The sequence below is a fragment of the Drosophila subobscura genome, chromosome U, assembly GCF_008121235.1.
Source record: "Drosophila subobscura isolate 14011-0131.10 chromosome U, UCBerk_Dsub_1.0, whole genome shotgun sequence".
Classification (NCBI taxonomy): Eukaryota; Metazoa; Arthropoda; class Insecta; order Diptera; family Drosophilidae; genus Drosophila; species Drosophila subobscura.
Genome location: NC_048534.1, coordinates 14,218,553 through 14,237,917, shown reverse-complemented (window position 1 = coordinate 14,237,917; position 19,365 = coordinate 14,218,553). Strand labels below are relative to the sequence as shown.

The window sequence follows — 19,365 nt, the reverse complement described above, 5'->3', positions numbered from 1 at the left end:
CCTATCTGAAAAGTGAGAATATATCAGTTAGTCAAGCGTTCATATTTTTCAGTTTTCTTTCGCGGCACCCCACAATTGGATTCACAATTCAGTTGGAAAAAAACATTTCGTGCCTGCGGTCCAACCCAACGCGCGTTTTCCTATTTTCGTTTGTTGTGTTCTAAAGAGACATACATACATATGCATGTATGCATGTATGTATGTACATATAATTACGCGCGGTATGCTCAACCGTTAATTTTTGCAATGTGCAGTGCGGGTGTGTGTTTGTGTTTGCAGCTCTATGCGCTCTTATCAAGAGCAGCTATTACATATAGAGCTAATCAGTATACCTTTCGTCAATCGAACAAAATATTTTGTGGTTTACATTGAGTTGAGGGTTTTGACTTAGCCTTTGTCCCCTCAGACAACCCCTTTCCACGGAGCGCTCCCCACTCCTATTATCACATGTGTTGATAAGCCGCAAACAACGGAGAGGGGAGCGTTAGACCCTGACACTTGAGAACTACATACTAACTACTTAGTAGGAGGAACGGAACCCACAAAAGCACTATAAATCGCGAACGTTGGAGCAGGCAAAGGGGAAAATAAGACGATGGATAGGCCAACACTCATACACCGAAAGAAATATCAGCTGGCCTTTGTAGGCTCGATCGTTTTGCTTTTGGAAACAAATGTACATATGTTAAAACTATTAACGAATGTGCGCGTATAAGCTAAGACTTTAACAAAAGCTATGTGTAATTAATCAATTAATTAATATTCGTGCTGTAATTGTACTCGCGTCCCAGGAGAAGATGAGCTGAGTCGAAACAAAGGCGAGAGAGAACAACGCGGTTCTAGATGTGTACACATATATGTACATACATACATACATATATGAATTTGCATTAAAAATGAGGTTTTAAGTGCATTCGGCGTACGCTACAAAACAAAACAAAAATCTGAGGCATATTTACTTTGTGAAAATCTTTGTGACGCGACCAATACATTGCGAATGTGAAGAAATTTTCAGACGCGCCCCAAGTGCTGTTAATGAATTGAACGATTATAATTTTATTTTGAAGAGTATATAAATTTGTTCTAGCATTAAAAGCGGAAAACTTTTATTAGAGTGGTGTACTTGCAGGGCATTCAACTGTCACCATTAGCGTTATACCACAAGAGAGCAAGTAGATTTGTCTATGTATCTCCCTCTTTCGCTCTCCATGTGGGACAGCTGTCTGGGCAAAGCAACACGTGTAGCAAAGAGAGAGACAGTGAAATAGATATAAACAGAAGAAATATAAGAAGAAAAATACATGCAAACATACATACATACATATGTATGTATGTACATATGCATGCGTTTTTGTAGCTCTCAACTACCCTCACAGTGGATGTTCTGGTTTGTTTGGGGCATGGTCTGATTAGCAACAAGAAACAACCTCCGCCCCCGACATCATACATACATATGTATTATTCTCTTGTTCGACTTTTTATTATATGAGATGTCTGCTCCCCACTCTGTTCCCATTCCCCATTTCAATAAGCGAATGAACTCACTCACACACACAGACCCAGTTAAAGAGCGAAATTAAAATTCAAATGAGAACTCAACACAACACGCACACACGCAAACACAACCGCGACGCTGAAATCTAACTTATTTTAATTGTTGACGCCGCTCCCGAATACAGGCCTATGCGAGACGAGAAGCAAAAACGAAAAGGGAATTTAAGTGAAAACAACAAAAATGTTTAACAGCACGAATTAGGCTGCAAGTGAATTAAAAATTTGAGAAGTAAAAGTGAACCTTAGTACCGTTAATGTGAAGGTTGGGAAGGCCCAAAGATCAAAAGTGATACCACATACTCCTCACACACACACATACACACACCGTTGAAACCATGTCCAGCTGGAGCTTGGCCAGTGCCGTCTCCCCGAATGTAACAGGTTCTGACGTCATCCGGCTAAGCAACCTCAACTCGCGCTCCGACTCAAACCTGACAGCACCATCCCGTCCAACGACCCCTGTGCCCGCCAAGAAGTTGGCCTCCAAGCGTCCCCCACATCTGACGCTGCACATTCGACCCACAGCTGCTGCCCCGCCCCAGTCCCACGATGCGCCGCTGGCCGAGACCGAGAACAGTGCTCTGTCGGACGGGGGCCCATCCATCTACGGCACGCCTCTGGGTGCGACGCCTGCCTCAATATCGGCTGCTTCTCCCGCCAGCAGTACCAGCCATCGCAGCAGCAGCAGCACGAGCGGGTCCATATTCCCGCACGAGCAGTATAAAGCCATCAAGAAGATCAATATGGGCTTTGAGAACGTTCGCTACAGCACCAAGTTTGGTGTCTTCAAGAGGGGTAAGCGGATAATCGATCATAGAGGATTCATTCTGTGCTTTATTTCGAATTACTCTTGATACAATCAAGAGGGACATCCCCAAGGTTATAGATACATACATACATATGTACATACTCGTACGTTTACATGTAAATATCTACATATATTTGATTGCCAAGCCGCAGTTACGCATTGTTAGAAGTTATAATTATTCGTCGACAATTTGAATATATGTAAATATGTACATACATATGTACAATGTATAATGTGTAGAGAGCTTTTTTCTATGGACTGTTAAAAGCGTGTTCATTTAGACATCATAAAACTCCGAATTAAGTTATAATTATCTGAACCATCACCTGGCAATAAAATGCAATTTCCGAGAGTCTCGGCTCATCAATTTTTAAAGTGTGACCTAAACAGCCTTGAACAGATGGACAGACAGTTATTTTGTACTTTTGCACGAGACGAAAATTAGGTTGTAGGCCTTCCTCATACTTGGAATTTGAAATAGGAACACAAACCGTATACATGTGTATGTACATACATACATATGTACATATGTATGCTTAAGACAGGTACGAAGAACCAGCGGTTAATTTCAATGAATCTACTTGGGAGGCTCAATCAGTGCTTACAACACAATACATACATATGTACATGCATACATATGTACATCTGTATTCAGCAGCAGTCATCATATGTACATGTATTGACAAGTTACTGATTGAGCGAATCACGAGAGTTCAAAGAGCTTTTTAAATTCAATTAAACAAAATGCTTGCAGAAATAAAGGAAGTATAGTTTTCAATTACTTACATGGTCAGGGCCAAATATGGAGGTTACTATTATAATTGAGAAATATGTACATACATATGTACATATGTACGCATGTATAGTGTGTAGAACTTTTATGTATTTGCATAAGTTCTCTGGGTGTAAATGTCTTATTTGTATACCATTGACAGTCCCTCAGTTCCCAGTAACGATAGGAACTGACGCTTACAACATAGTAGATATCGTTTTTACGTACTGCATACAATAAATGTTTGCGCTTATCTTTTTGGTGCTCAAACAACTAAGCGGACAGCGATTTGAATAGTTATGTGAACTCGTTCGAATGAATCATTCGTGTGCAGTTTCGATAGATAAATGTTCTTTAATGGACATTTAAGTGATACAGGTAGACCCGCAGGCAATAAACTCCCAAATGACTCATGGGTTGACTCATTTCATTGGTGTCCTAATACGAATTATGACACGCGACAAACCCTGATTATACGTTGTACATGTTGTATGTTGTATGTTTGTATGTCTGCGTGTATGTAGATATGCATGGTATTTCGTTGAAGGTTGCTCGAGCCTTGAAATTGTAAACGAGATATAATATGAATCCAACTAGAACTCTTCATAAAATACCCTTTGAGGTGTTACCAAACAAATCACATATACTCGGGCTCTTTTTATTCCCTGACTTCTCCACTCTAATCAACCAGAAAACTTTGACCGAGGCCATTTAGAACAACTGTATTCCCCTACCTATCCGACAACATTTGAAACATTTGAGGTACAATGTTGCTCGTATTCCATATCTATAGATTTTTTTAATCACCTAGCCAACAGCTGTGGGAATTGATAATGAATGCTTCAAAATATGTATGTATGTACATATGTACACTACTATTAATTTTATTCACATTAATTAATAGAAAAAGCGTGCGAAAATAAGTCAATAGGTTTGGTAACGTAAAAATTGTTTCAAGCTTCAAGCGATTGCTGTTTAAACTTTTCGACACATGTTGGAGATGTGTTTTACATACATGAACACATATGTAAATACATACGTATGTAATACGTAACGCAATGTCGAAAACGGAAGTACGACACAATGACTTGCACGCACTTGATGGAAACATTAGAGATCAGCTTGACCAAATGACTTGGGAGGATCTGTTGACCTACCGATAAAACAGTATTCTAAGCTACATGAAAAAGGCGCAAACGTTTTAATTGATATCACTTGAGATCCATTAAATGGATTTGATTCTAGTTTTCAGTGTCGTGTCGTCATTGTCGTCGTTCTCTGTGTGTCTGTCTGTGTGTGTGTGCATTTTCCAAGCTTTCCCTTTCTATGATTTTATTATATTCCATCAAAAATATAGCTTTACATTCGCACTTACAAAGCAGATTTTGAATCCAACATTGAATTGACGTGGACAGCTGAGGCTTCCGCTGCACTGTTTGAAGTTTGCGTGATCTAGAGGAAAGATTTTAGATTGCTTTGGAAGATTTGCTGTGCGACTTAATTTCAAAATTTGAGACAGGGACGGGGGCATTTGAAGCATTTATGATTACAAGAGCGTGACAATTACTCATGCTTGCTGAAATTCTCTTTTAAATCTGTTCTCACTCGACAAGAAAGAGACCCTCAGTAGCTATAATTTATCTAATTCAACAAATACAAGTCTAATGCACAAGAAGATGGTTCAAATTAATTAACAAACAACCCACATAGCATATATAATTTATATTTTTTATGGCTGCTAAGTTTTGAGGAAGAAGAGGCCAAAGGTTCTCCTTGCACATTACAGACTTTCAATCAATAGCCACGATTATTTGTTGCTCATTCATCGTGACAGCGGATAAACCTTAAACCTTGAACTACCTTATACTTCCGAACCGCACTGTGTGCACACTTACATAGTTGACGAACTAATTCACTGCTTTGTGTCTGTCATATGCCCATAATCCCAATCCCAATTGGAAAATGCATTACCAAGTACAAGGCCAGCCGCATGACACCGATAAGAATAAGTCAGTTCGAGCGCAGTGTGGGGGATTGCAATAAATGTGGCTGCGGGACACCTGTTCCATGGTTGGCTATTGGCTTACCATCTGGCCAAGCGCCCATAACAGCGAAGAAATAAAACGACTTTTAGTCATACTCGTGGAAGTGTTGCGATAAGATTTGACGAGAAATTGATTGATAAGTATCCCCACCAGACCCCTGGAATCTAAATTGGCCAGTAGCCATGGCTAATCGGTAGATTAAGTCGACTACAATGTAGTCTGCCCTATGTGGCAGCCTGCCAATGCGGATCCCGATATGATCCACTACTCGACAATTGAACTTAAATTCCCATAAGCCAAATGGAAACACCATGAAACGCATGCAAAAGGCGATTAGCCAGCACCTTGAAGGCGTAAATGAATGAGATTCGCTGCGCTTATCAGTGGGAGAACAGAGACGAGAGAGATTCTGGGGCGCAGCTGTATCATAAGCACTAATCTCGCTCCTAATTTCTTGGTTGTTCTTGCCCCTATTGATTATATGGAACTCAGGGAATATACATACATAATACATAATTAATGAATTAACATTGATTCTCATTTGCTTGCAGAAACCAAAGACGTACTCGTGGGTCCGACGGGTTACTTTAAGTCTGGTGAGCTGAGTGCCATCATTGGACCCTCTGGTGCTGGCAAGAGCTCGCTGCTTAACGTACTCTCAGGCTACACGTAATGTAACCCCGCACCTTAACCTTCCTTGCATCCATGCTCATCAGTATACGTTTTCTATCCCCACTCTAGCACATTTGGCTACACGGGAGACTTTCGCATCAATGGCAACCGCAGGGACCTGAAGGCGTTCAAGCAAAATGTGGCGTTCATCAGGCAGGACACGAGTCTGCAGGCCTTTCTAAGTGTGAAGGAGGCCATGCATTTTGCGGCAAACCTCAAGATTGGCACACACATGACGGATGGCGAGAAGCGAGAGCGAGTGAAGAGCATTCTGGAGGCCATTGGGATGTATGAGAATCGACACACAAGGACAGGCCAGCTGAGCGGAGGACAAAAGAAGCGTCTGGCTATTGCTTTAGAGCTAGTGAACAATCCACCTGTGCTAATACTAGACGAACCAACCACGTAAGTTGGATAACAGACCTCAAATCAGACACCATAATCCAGCGGAATTAACTTTGCAGCGGCTTGGACAGCTTTACCTCCAATCAGCTGATTAATCTGCTGAAGAAACTAGCCATCGAGGGACGCACTGTCATCTGTACCATACACCAGCCGACAGCGCTGACCTTTGCCATGTTCGACTATCTGTATGCCATTGCCGAGGGAAAGTGCATCTACGCGGGCGGCTCACAGAACCTCCTGCCCTTCCTGGGTGCCCTCAATATGCATTGCCCGGAGTATTACAATCCAGCGGACTACTGTAACACTCCTGTCCCATTGTATTATAAGTTTAAGCCTAATCAGTGTAATCTCTTTTAGTAATGGAGATAGCAACGCATGACTATGATACGGAAGATGAGAATCAGGTGGACAAGCTTGTGGCGCTCATAGACAATGGACGAAATGAGGACTACAGACAGAACAAAACCGCACGCGTTGCTCAATTGGCGGCCATGAAAAAAGTTGGTAAGAATATTCAATAAAATCTATAAGGAAACAGCTCTTCACTAAATCTCTTTACTGTATTTCAGATCAACTAATGGCAGCTGGACTGATCACACCCGTCACAGCATCTATAATGGCAACCTCTGGCATTCCCGCACACTACCAGCACCAACAGTCGCACAGCTTTAGGCCGCTGACGCCTATAAAGGAGCTCTCCTCGCGGGTCTGGGATGGCCAAACGGCCCCGGGCATTGGCAGCGGCGATGTCGGCAGCAAGTCAAAGCCAAAGAAAAACAAAAAGAAGACGAAGCCAGCGCTAGAGCTAGATCCAAGTCATCTATGCAACCGTGATAATATCTATGCGACGCCCTTCTATCGACAGCTCAGCATACTGCTGCTCAGAGCCTTTCTGCTCATTTGGCGGGACAGTTCGTTAACCACGATGCGGTTTGGGATACACCTGATTACCGGCCTGCTGATAGGAACTTTGTATTTCGGAATCGGCAATGATGCCGCACACACGCTGAACATCTTTCGTTATGTGTTCTACACGATTATGTTTATCATGTACTGCGCCTTCTCCGGAATACTCGTAAAATGTAAGGCCCCACCCATGCCAATTTATTGTGTAAACTTTTGTACTAATTCTTTTATAATTTCTAGTTCCCTTGGAGTTCCCGATTGTTTCCAGGGAACACTTTAACCGCTGGTACTCCCTGCGTGCCTACTACGTGGCCATTACTGTGGCTGATCTGCCCATACAGATCATATGCAGCGCATTGTTCATAGTGCCCACATATCTGATGACCCATCAGCCCATGGAGTTGTGGAGGTTTGGTCTGTTCTTCCTGGTTGTGTTCCTCACAGCTCTGGTGGCCCAGAGCATTGGACTGGCGGTGGGCGCTGCGTTGAGCCTGAAATTGGGCTCCATTCTGGGACCGTTCTTCATTTGCCCGTTTCTTCAGTTCAGCGGCTTCTTCTTGATGGAGAAGGATGCTCCCAGCTATATGCGCTGGATGTTTGACATATCGTTTCTTAAATACAGTCTTGATGGAGCTATGATGGCCATTTTCGGGTATGGTCGAGAGCGTCTCGACTGCCAGGAGATGTACTGCCATCTGACGCGTCCCAAATATATACTCAAGAACTTGGACATGGCCGAGGCCAACTACGAGTTAGCCATAATATTTCTACTCTGCCTGTTGATCTTCCTCCGCATCATTGCCTTCTACATTATGTCGTTTCGACTCCGACTGTTTAGATGAGAGCTTGCAGAAGAGAATGGAAAACTCCTCCTGCCACATTCCGATGACAGATTGAAGCTGGATTTAAATTTATGGTTTCTTTTGAAGCGTTTATTTGAAAGGAACTTTTGTGCCAAAGATTGAAGAAGTCTAGAGTAGATCGTAAGGAAATCGTGATACATTTTACTGAAAATAACGCCACCTCCTCCCATACACCCATGCCCATACAAATATACATCACAGAGATCAATACTGTCTGTATATACGTATACAATTTTTATGACATACATACATACATAGTGTACACACAATTGTATTTTTGTATTGTATTAATGAACGATTTATTGACTAGTTTTAATGTGAGTCTGATTTTCAGACCTTATTAAAATACTTTCTGAAAAAATGTAATGATTTTGAATTTACTACTGTTTGAATTTACATAAAAGGGAAAGCTTTTATAATCTCTAAATTAATTAAATAAATTGTTTAATTTAGAGATTTTTAGTTCAAATTTAGCGAGATTTCAAGTTTGAAATTTATCCGCTAGATCGGCAGTTGCAAATATACGACTGAGTCCGATTTAGCTAATATCAGCTCTGAATTAATGCTGCTACATAGCAACTACACAAAGATGCATTTGTCACGGCGGCACCTGACGGCAAAAACCCGCGTTGCACAGTGGTCAAAATGCCAACTGAAAGTCATCGAAAAAACGTTGCGAGTTGTGCTGTGTTTTGAATTTCAATGAAAAGTTCGCCCGCTGGCCATCGGGAGTGCGTCGCGTCTCTCTCTCGGGAAACTTAATTGACTGAAGCTGATGCTTACGGGGCACAGCAAATAGTGATACGAAGTTGATTTGTTTACTTAAGCTTCCATGACCATATCCAAAAGCAATAAAAGTGCAAACCTGGAGGTGTTTAAATGCTTACACCGTATGTCTATAAGTACACAAATTTGCATCCGTTGGGAAAACCTTTTGGGCCAATGAGCAAAAACCAGTTTTAATGACCAACTGCAAACGCTGCAAATATTTTGTGTGGAAATGCATAAGAGCAATGGGAATAGCTCATTGCCTTGCACGAAAGTATTCACTGATAAGCAGTTGCTGGCACTGCTTATGCACAGCTAAAAAGTTCCGATCCGTTCCCAAGTGCAATTTTCATTTTGTATATTACGCAGTTTGATCTGGACACACACACACACTCACAAATTTAGCGGTCTTTGTTTCTTGTTGGACAAATTGTATCAATTACCCAATTAATTGTAACACCCGGGTTACTCGCATGTTGCCGGGCTTTTTATGTATGATAGCGACAAAGGGAATAATTATTCGTTTCACGAAGGGTAAATACTTTTTCGCTGATAGTGCAAGTGTGTCAATGCAGTGGCTGCCACCAGTGAGCATGCATTCCGATTAGCCAACAGCTAATCCACAAGATCCACACGATCCACAAGATCCACAAACTTAAGCCTAGAACACTGCTGCAGATCCAATTGCAGGCGAGGCTCAGTCTGGTTCCTGGGCAACAGGTCTAGCCGGGTTGGACGACCTTGATTAAATCAAACTCGGGCGATAAGATTATCCATAATTCCCTACCCATGAGCGTCGCAGTCGTTATGTTATCTACCGAAGCTCACAGGCAACGGAATTTAAAAAAAATAACTTTTCACTCAATAAGAGTTGATACAAGCAGACGGATGCTCAGTTTTGGTGGTTTGTTGAGCTTGCAATCTCTCTAAACAAACTTTTGCATTCTATACAGAATTCCATGAGTAACTGGATCGCATCGATCATAAATAAAGAGCAGCTGGCGTACAATGCCCGATAACGACGACAATGTTGGCGCAGGGCAGACAAATGGCTTGGCCCACGCCAGACAGCAGGCATTGGAGCTGCATTTCAGCCAAGTTAGCTACAACCTGAAGAGTGGTAAGTTGCAGCCATCAAGCATCTATCCACTCATCACAATTTGGTGTCTCTTTCATTAGCCACAAATGGCTGCACGCAGATACTGAACGAGGCATGCGGCAGCTTCAAATCTGGCAGACTGACGGCCATTCTGGGTCCATCAGGTGCTGGTAAATCCACATTGCTCAATGCTTTGGCGGGTTTCAAGTGAGTAAACCAATTAAACAATCCAGCTGCAGCTGACTGAGCACAATCATGATTAATCCAACAGAATTAGAGGAGTTTCGGGGCAGTTTCTATTGAATGGTCGGCCCAGAGATCTGATGGCATTCAGAAAAATGTCGGCCTACATTCCCCAAGACTTTGTAATGCTGAATCTGCTGACTGTCGAGGAAACCCTGTGGGTATCGGTAGACCTGAAGACGCCCAGTGCAACAGCCGCGCAGGAGAAGCAAAAGATTGTTAGTAGAAGCAAAGATCGACAGGCAGACTCCCTGCTAATTACGTTCATCAAAAATACTCCCTAGATAGATGACATCATAGACATACTGCAGCTGCAGTCCTGCCGAAAGACTTTAGTGGGCAACATCTCAGGCGGTGAGCACAAGCGGCTGTCCATTGGCATTGAGCTCGTTACGAATCCGCCCATCATGTTCTTCGATGAGCCCACCAGTGGCTTGGATTGTGTGGCCAGCTATCAGGTGATTTGTCACCTGCAACGGCTCGCCCATGATGGCAGAATTGTGGTGTGCGTGGTGCACCAGCCAGGCTCGCGTTTGATGCAACTGTTCGACGATGTTCTGGTTCTGGCTCATGGCGAGGTTTTGTACGCCGGCGAGCAGCGACATATGCTGGACAGTTTTGAAGGTGCTGGCTTCACCTGTCCACAGTACTATAATCCAGGAGACTTTGGTAACGTTAACTTATAGATTACAATTCTCTATTGGGAAATCTAACTCAAGTCTCTGGCCACAGTGCTGGAAGTGTGCAGCGAGTCCTCCACCACGCAGCGTTGCGATACGCTGATCTCTCAGAATAAAGGCAGGCATTGCCACAGCAACGGCACCAACTTCGAGAAGCTCAATGTGGCTGAGGAGGGTAAGTGGCACAGGGTATACCGGAAGCTAAGCATGTCTTAAACAGACCCCTCCACATTGCACACTTTCTGCCCCACTTTCTCTGTCCTTTCCACTGCTCTACCTGTTGCACTTTTTTGCCTGGCTATCTTCCATTTCAGCAGCGCTCATTGAGATGCCACAACAAGCTGCCTGGCTGGATCAGAGCCAGCTGAGGGTCAAGGAGCAGGTTGGCTTCTGCTTCCAGCTGCGAGTGCTGCTGCGGCGGCATCTGCGGTCCATGTCCAGGGATATGGTGGGTGCACATCAATCTCTCTGTATTTACATCAATTAACCCTTTCTTCTCCACGCAGTTTGCCGTCCAGCTGCGACTTATTATGCATGTGGTGATCGGTCTGCTGCTTGGCGTTGTGTACTGGCAAATAGGCAGCGATGCCGCCAAAATTGTGTCCAATGTCTCTTGTCTGTTCTTCATCATTCTCTTTGTGTTCACGGGCAATGCCATGCCCTCGATCCTGCTGTGCCTGCAGGACTCTGCGGTGTTTATCAGGGAATACTACAACGGCTGGTACTCCCTGCGAGCCTACTACATATCCAAAGTGCTGGCGGATCTACCCCTGCAGCTCACCTGCCCCACAATGTTCATCAGCATCAGCTACTTCATGACTGGCCAGCCGCCGGAGTTCAATCGCTTTGCCATGAGCTGGGCCATCTGCCTGATGACCGCCTTTATTGGCCACTTCATAGGCGTGGTGGCCGGCACGCTGTTCCCTATGCAGCTGGCCATCTTCCTGGTGCCCAGCTGTACGATTCCGTTTCTCCTCTTCTCTGGGTTCTTCATTCGCTTGAATGAGCTCTCCTGGTTCCTGCGTCCCATCTGCGATGTCTCCTTCTTTCGCTACATATTCGAGGGTCTGCTGCGAGCCATCTATGGCTATGGCCGCGGCGAACTGGACTGCCATGCGACATTTTGCTACTACAGAACAGCAGATCAATTTCTCACAGACTTTGCCATGGGTGGCGATGAGTTCGGCTGGGATCTCGCTGTGCTGGCGGTGTATGTCCTGCTGCTTTTGCTTTCATTTTATGTGACTCTAAACGTTTGCATAAGGCGTGCACTGAGGTGACAATTTTCTTGGATTTTTCAATGTAATTCATGTAAATAAAGTATTTCTACAGGAGCTGGTACCTAATCAATAGACACACTGGATATGTCCATGGAACTGGCATCATCCGAGGGTGGCCGCTCGGTGGGATTGGCTGCAAGGTTCGACGTTCCAGGCGTCTCCCCAACCGTCGGTGTGGTCACAGTGGCTGTCGTTGTGGTGGTACTGCTGCTCGCTGCTGAGGTCAGGCTTGCACGGTTGGATTGCGATCGACGCATACCCTCCGACAGAGCTCGGCCCGCACGTAAGCTGCTTGAAGCAGCCGTAGCCGTCGTGGAGGTGGTTGTTGTTGCTATGGAGGTGAAGGGCACGCGTACACGCATATCTGGCAGCTCCCATTCCATATCCTCCTCCTCCTCTTCCTCGGAGCTCGTCTCGGCAGTGGCCACTGCAGACGGAGTCTTGGACTTCTTTTGCCACTCGGCACTGCGCCTCAAGTCGATTGTCTTCAGCAGCGCCTTGGCCTCCGTTTTACGCTGAAAGGCAAACAGTTGAAATTATTCGTATTGTTCCCACTTTAAGGGCTCTACCCACCTCATCAGAGTCCAAGCACTTGTACGCATAGTAGGCTGCCCTTTCGTAGTCTCCTTTCTTCTCGTAGTAGTTCGCAAGCGTCATGAAGCCTTGGTACAGACTCTGCTTGTCTGTGGCTGCCCGCTCATCCTCGCAGTACATGATGTAGCAATGGACCGCCGTCTCGTGGTCGCCCAGCTTCTCGTGCAGACTGGCCAGCTTGTACATGGCTATGCCCTCGATGTCGCCAACGTCGATGGCCTTCCAGTAGCACTTCACAGCGTTCTCACACTTGTCCAGCTTCTCGTACGTCTCGCCCAAGGCAACCAGCATGCGGGAGTCATAGGGGCGTAGTTGATGGGCGATTTTGAAGTAGTACAAGCTGTAGTAATGCATTTTAATGATCTCATAGGCCTGCCCCAGGCCATACCATGCCCGATAGTCGCGCTTGTTTACTTCCACCGCTTTGCGGTAGCTTTGTATCGCAGCATTTGTGTTTTTCAGTTCCATAAACTCGTGCCCCATCAGTGTCCAGGCAGCGAGGTACTTGGGATTCAGCTTCAAAGCGCGCTGAAAGTAGGAAATGGCCACCTGATGGTCGCAGCGTATGCTGTAGTAGTTGCCTGGGGAATGGTTATGGATGGATTATGAATGGATAACTTCAATGTGATGCGTCCGAGATGCTCTTACCTATCACACAGCACGTCTCCGGTCTGTATTTATTTATGCTGACAGCCTTGTGTGCCAGCTGTGCCATTTCGGTTTTCATTTCTTTGACAAACAGCAAATTTGAGTAAGTATCCACGTTGTCCAGTCGGTAGGGATCGCTCTCCAGCAGTGCCTGATACAGCTCGATGGCCTTGTCCACATCCCGCTTATTGTGATAGACCAGCGCCATTTGTGCAATCAAATAAATGCTCTTGCCAAAGCCCGAAGTCTGCAGATCCTCGTAGATCTTCAGGCCATCATCGTTGAGGTACAACTCGAGGTAGGTGTGAGCCATGAAAAAGTGTCGCATCCAGTGGCCGCCAAGCTGCAGGCCGAGCAGCTTTTTCTTCTCCATTATCAGCGGGGAGAGCTCCAGGTAGGCACTCCATAGCATGGGCACCAGACGAATGGCATGGACCAGCATTTGCTCAGCTGCTTGGTTCAGATTGAGGGCCTTCAGCACCACGCCATAGAGATAAATTCCGTATCCATCCAGGCGGCTCTTGCCGTACTCCGCTCTCAGTGTCGCGAGCAGATCGGCCAGGTCACGCATCTGGTTTGGCTCATTGAGATTCGCCTGATCGGTTGTGGAGTCCAGGCGTCGCTTCTCACGCGCCAAATAGGTCGAGTAAAAGTGCAGAAAGCGCGGCACACTCGACTCGCAGTTCCTCACGGCATGTGCTGCCCGCTCGTACTCGCGCACATCGTAGTAGCTTTTGGCCAGGAAGTAGTCACTGTACTCCGCAGGAGCTATGCCCTCCAGCTGGCACTGGCTGAATGTGTGGTCGTCATCGGGCGCCTCGTTATCAATTTGTACATCATTCAGCCCATGGTGCATCTCGGCCAGCCACTTGGTGCTGTGCAGCAGCCCTCGCTTGGAGCACTCGATAATCCCGCGCCGCAACTCCTTTTTGACATCCGGCAACAGCACGCTAAAGAAATCCTGCATTTTAACTTGTGTGTTTTGTTTTGATTTTTGTATTTAATCGCTATAGCGAATTGGATGAACCACAAGTCGCTAAACTCTTTTTATAGTAATTTAGTAAACAAAATTTAAAAATTTAGGTGGCCGTAGTGATGAGTGCGGTGCAATAACGAGCTATCGAGCTATCGAATATACCACAAAATACCTTTTAAAAATGTACTGTAAATATATCGTAGTCTTAAAACATATTACTCGATATTGATCTTCTATTTGACATTACCAACTAGTTAGGAGTCTCCGCGCAACAACAATAATTTGATCCGATTTATCAATCAGGTATCCACAAGGTTGGCTAGTTTTCAAGACTTCTTTTTGTTGTAATGTCAACAAAAATAGCATAAAACGTTGACAATTTGTTGCTTGTCAACCGGTTTCAGCCAAAAAAAAGGCTAGACTTAGCCCGAAATAAGCTAAAATAACATCACTGCACCTATTCGTTCAGTGTGCAGTAATTCCATTACAAAAAGAAAAATAGAATTTAACGATAAGGAACAACAACAAATATTATTAAAAACTGTCTCTTTGTTTAATAATATTATATTGTCATACAAACGCGCAGTCCAGTGTCATCGAGGAAGAGAATCAAATAACCAAAGCTCCCCTGCACACGCATCACGGCCAGTGTGAAAGGTCAGCACTTCTTTGTTGCCCGAATTCCCTCTCTTTCCCTCTCCTGTTTATGTGAAACTTGAAACTGCGCAAACAAACAACAATATTTAAATGAATTATAACTGCGGATCGTTATTGGCTGATTCATTTATTACCGACTGATGTTGTTTACTTGCTAAGACCTTTATCTGTGAACGAGTCAGTGGCGCGATTTTTCGATTGGACAGTCAGCAATCGCCGCAAACTCTGCAACGCACAAGAACCATCGCACCATGAGACTCACTTCGGGAATCTTCCTGGTGCTGTTCCTGGCCATCCTTTTGGAAACGGCGGAATGCTCTTGGCCCTGGCCTTTTACCAGGAAGCACAAGCAGAACTTGCCACCGCCGCCACCAACGCCACCGCCAGAGCCCAAAATGTCTCCAGTAATATTTGGTGAGTTTATTGATTTTCTGCCCAAGGATGACCAAGGCTGACCTTCTCTTCGGTGTCTTGTAGTGCCTGGCGATGGCGGCTCCCAGCTCGACGCGCGCTTGAACAAGTCGAGTGCTCCCTACTTCGTGTGCGAGAAGACCCACGACTGGTTCAATCTCTGGCTCGATCTGGAGCAGCTGGTGGTGCCCATGGTGTACTGCTGGATAGACAATGTCAAGCTGTACTACGACAAGGCCACACGAACGACGCACAACACCCCGGGTGTGGAGATCCGCATACCTGGCTGGGGCAATCCCGAGGTGGTGGAGTGGATCGATCCGACGAAGAACAGTGCTGGAGCGTATTTCAAGGACATCGCTAACGTGCTCGTGAACATGGGCTATGTGCGGAATTTGAACATACACGGAGCACCCTACGACTTCCGCAAAGCACCAAGTGAGTTAATTTTTGTATGCAAACTCCAAGTGCACTTTGTTAAACAACTGAAAACATCTCTGCAGATGAGAACAAACAATTCTTCATCGACCTGAAGCAGCTTGTCGAGGAGACCTATGAGGCGAACAACCAGTCAGCCGTCACCTTCATATCGCACAGCATGGGCAGTCCCATGACACTTGTTTTCCTGCAGCAACAGACGCTGGAGTGGAAGAATAAATATGTGAGACGGCAAATAAGTTTGGCCGGCGCTTGGGCTGGCAGCATAAAGGCGGTAAAAGTCTTTGCCATGGGCGATGATCTGGACTCGTTCGCTCTGAGTGCCAAGATCCTGAGGGCTGAGCAGATTACACATCCATCGTCAGCCTGGCTGTTGCCATCGCCCTTGTTCTGGAAGCCTTCGGATGTGCTGGCCTCGACACCCTCTCGAAACTATACAATGGCACAGCTCAAGGAGTTCTTCAACGACATTGACTACATGACGGGCTGGGAAATGCGCAAGGACACGTTGCGCTATACACAAAACTTTAGTCCACCCGATGTGGAGCTGCACTGCCTCTACGGCGATGGCATAGACACAGTGGAGAGGTACGCTGTCTCTGGCAGCAGATTTTTAAAGAATTCTAAAACAATTTTATATTCAACAGATTGCAGTACAAAAAGAACGATATTGCTGGAGAAACGCCCAAGCTAGTGATGGGCGCAGGTGATGGCACTGTAAACCAACGCTCCCTACGTGCGTGCAACTACTGGTCGGGCTACACGAGCTCACCCATATCGACACTGGCACTGCAAGGAGTGGACCACATGAAGATTCTATCACATGAAGATGTTCTCCAATACGTTCGCACTGTCATTTCGCAGCCGTAGTCAGACAGTGAAGTTGAAGTGTTTCAAAGTTACGAACAAATTAATGCCAATTTTAATGTTAAATAAATGTGATTGCTTAAGTAGCACAAAGTCGAAAAGAGTTGTTCGCTCTCCATCCCTCCCGCAACGAGTCCTGCAACTTGCATTTTCTTTAATTTATTCTTTATTGTTATCTTATTGATGTATGCTTATAAGATGAGATATCGAATCACGTGTTAATGTTAATGTCAATGTATAACGCTCTTTATTACTCATTAGTGTTCATCGTTTTTTCATTTCATTTCATTTCTGGCTTAGTTTTTTATTGTTTTTCATGTTCATTTTTAATAGATCATTTGTTTATATGTATTTTACAAAGCGTTTACTTAGATGTACATATTTTTTCCATTTAATCGTACCGAATAATTTGTTTTTATTGCACTAGTATTTAATTCTCTCACTTTCCCCTCCACCTTTGCTAATTTATTGTAGTTGACATTGTTGTTTACTCTTGGTATATATCCATTTAAGGTATGCTCTATGCACTTATGCACGCTTCTGGGTCGGGTACTTGAGAAAAGTGTCCGCGGACAGCATGTGCTCAAAGGGGGGAAGCTGGTTCCCTTGCGTTTAGGAGAAAACTAAAGTTTTTTTGAATGATTTGCGTGTCCTACACGTGGCTTTTAGATAAAATCAAGAAATATGCATGTATATTTACAAATTGTCTCCTTCTCATACAAAAACCGCTGAGCTTTTTATGCTAAAGTGTGGACATTTTCCGTTGAAATTGTGGCTGCCTGCGGGCTGGGCTCTCGCTCTCTCCTCTGGGGGCTTGCAAAGCATATTACTCGTATATTATTTTATTCTTCTTTTTATATTTCGTTAGGTGATCAATTTGTGCGGGTGTCCTTTACTTTTACTGATTTTGTCTAAATATATACATACACCGTTAAGTATTTTGGTATATATTTGATTTTATGTTCCTGCGTGTGTCAGTGTTGTAAAGTGTGTCTCTGTTGTGAGTCTGTTGAGAGTTGCATTTAAAAAATGTTTTTGTTAGTATTTGATTTTGGGTGTTTGTCTTTGTTCAACAAAATTTGTGCTCTCGTTCCATAGTTGCAGTTAGGGTTTACATATGTATATACCATATATACTATTATATGTAGCTAAAGGTATGACGTACATTTGTTTGACTCAAATCAATGCGATCTCAAAATCAATACCATACCCCAAACAATTCTCAGCTTCGAGTTCAAAAGTTCTGCGTTCTCTCGTTCAAAGAGTTTTACGTTTAGTATAAAAAATCATTATATCGAAAGTATAAAAATCGTATTTGCCGTACATATGTATGCACTCTTTCTTTTCTCTCGTTTCTCTCATATTTAATTTTTATTTTAGTTTTTTTTCCTTTCTTTCTCTGTTTTTTGTTTATTAAATCTCTGTTATTTGTTTTTTTTTCGTTTTTCTTAGCAAAAGCGGGTGTATCTTCTTCAAGCAGGTATTCGAATGTTACTTGGCAGGATTATTATTTTCCATAGTACATATATATATAATATATTTTTGTTGTTAAATAGTTTTATAAAAGCTTTTGTATTCGAGTTGTGTGTTTGTGGTTCTGTCGTGGATTATGTATGCAATGTTATGTAATGTATGTATTTATGTATGTACGTGGTGTTCGGTTCGTAGTTCCTGTTCGCTTCTGTTTGGTATTTTTATTTGCATTTTATTTTGTTGGATTTATATCTACTTATGCTTCGTTATTGTTTTATCAGATGCGAATATTTAGAACTCACAATAGGCGTTGACATTGACGACATAGCTGACATGTTTAGCTAATTAATTAATGAAATAATTAATTATCGCTGCTCAATAGGTATCTACAATGGAAATTCGCTATCAATGGGAATGATATCAAAATTGATTATTCTTACATTACATTCCTTTTGGTTTTCTTTTTCTTTCGTCTTGTAATTAAATTAATTAAAGCTTTTTCGTGTGTGTGTGTGTGTCTGTGTTTGTGTGTGTTTTAAATCTTGATTCTAATAAATTGTTTATATTTGTAATGAGAAAACTGAATTTTATCCGAATCGAATCCAAAAAACATTCAACAAACCAAAACCAAAAATCAAAACTCAAAGAAAGTGTAAATTAAATCCTATTTACAATTGGATAATTTACTACTTAATCGCTTAACTACGTTTAGTATTCATTTCAATTTGATCGAATTGAGTTGCTCTCTCATCATCTTCATTAACCATTTAACTAGGCTCCTACATGCATTCACTATTTTGCTTACACATCAGATTTATCAATGTCGTTAATACAATTGAATTGCCATGAATATATTGCTAATATAGTTCCTTCCAAGGATCATCCAAGGCCAGATCAATAGACCTGCCATCCATTACCATTCTTCTACCATCTTCTACCATCCCATCCCATTCCATCCCGAAAGGAACCCTGATTGGTGCTTCGGCTGGCCGAGACTACTTATTGCATAACAATATTATCATCCATCTTAGCTCTGTTGGCTCTGCTTTGCTTTGCTTTGCCTACATGCGTTTGCGCTACACATTTGTAATTAGTTTAGATATCTAGGGCTATGTTAAGGTAATAATTCTTTCCTTTGTGGCTCTAATTTTATCCAAATCATCATCACATATCAAAAAGTTTACAAAAATTTTCACTTTAGCTAGT

General features: G+C 43.5%; 4 protein-coding genes across 6 annotated transcripts; 3 read left to right on the top strand and 1 right to left on the bottom strand.

Annotated features, from left to right (window-relative positions):
- Positions 1–76: 76 nt before the first annotated feature.
- Positions 77–8,404, top strand: LOC117902699 (ATP-binding cassette sub-family G member 1). The gene is made up of 8 exons (XM_034814245.1): positions 77–221; positions 1,680–2,349; positions 5,731–5,848; positions 5,921–6,256; positions 6,316–6,554; positions 6,614–6,760; positions 6,826–7,338; positions 7,403–8,404. The coding sequence occupies exons 2-8, from the start codon at positions 1,890–1,892 to the stop codon at positions 8,002–8,004; spliced, it is 2,415 nt and encodes an 804-aa protein (XP_034670136.1). The 5' UTR covers positions 77–221; positions 1,680–1,889; the 3' UTR covers positions 8,005–8,404.
- A 318-nt stretch (positions 8,405–8,722) lies between these two features.
- On the top strand, positions 8,723–12,150 carry LOC117902701 (ATP-binding cassette sub-family G member 4). Of its 2 annotated transcripts, none has more exons than XM_034814248.1 (8): positions 8,723–8,915; positions 9,747–9,913; positions 9,973–10,099; positions 10,164–10,353; positions 10,420–10,804; positions 10,868–10,990; positions 11,133–11,263; positions 11,322–12,150. In XM_034814248.1, exons 2-8 carry the CDS (start codon positions 9,802–9,804, stop codon positions 12,093–12,095), a joined length of 1,842 nt encoding a protein of 613 aa, XP_034670139.1. In that variant the 5' UTR covers positions 8,723–8,915; positions 9,747–9,801; the 3' UTR covers positions 12,096–12,150. The 2 variants fall into 2 exon arrangements, with proteins under 2 accessions (XP_034670139.1, XP_034670138.1); XM_034814247.1 differs by having other exon boundaries at positions 11,130–11,263.
- Positions 12,090–14,304, bottom strand: LOC117902700 (cell division cycle protein 23 homolog). Its single transcript, XM_034814246.1, has 3 exons — positions 13,338–14,304; positions 12,669–13,270; positions 12,090–12,610 (listed from the first exon to the last, which is right to left on the bottom strand). Exons 1-3 carry the CDS (start codon positions 14,302–14,304, stop codon positions 12,158–12,160), a joined length of 2,022 nt encoding a protein of 673 aa, XP_034670137.1. The 3' UTR covers positions 12,090–12,157.
- Positions 14,305–14,857: 553 nt separating this feature from the next.
- Positions 14,858–16,787, top strand: LOC117902653 (phospholipase A2 group XV-like). Of its 2 annotated transcripts, XM_034814181.1 has the most exons (5): positions 14,858–15,142; positions 15,201–15,384; positions 15,448–15,819; positions 15,885–16,407; positions 16,467–16,787. In XM_034814181.1, the coding sequence occupies exons 2-5, from the start codon at positions 15,222–15,224 to the stop codon at positions 16,687–16,689; spliced, it is 1,281 nt and encodes a 426-aa protein (XP_034670072.1). In that variant the 5' UTR covers positions 14,858–15,142; positions 15,201–15,221; the 3' UTR covers positions 16,690–16,787. The 2 variants fall into 2 exon arrangements, with proteins under 2 accessions (XP_034670072.1, XP_034670070.1); XM_034814179.1 differs by having other exon boundaries at positions 14,859–15,384.
- Positions 16,788–19,365: the final 2,578 nt, after the last annotated feature.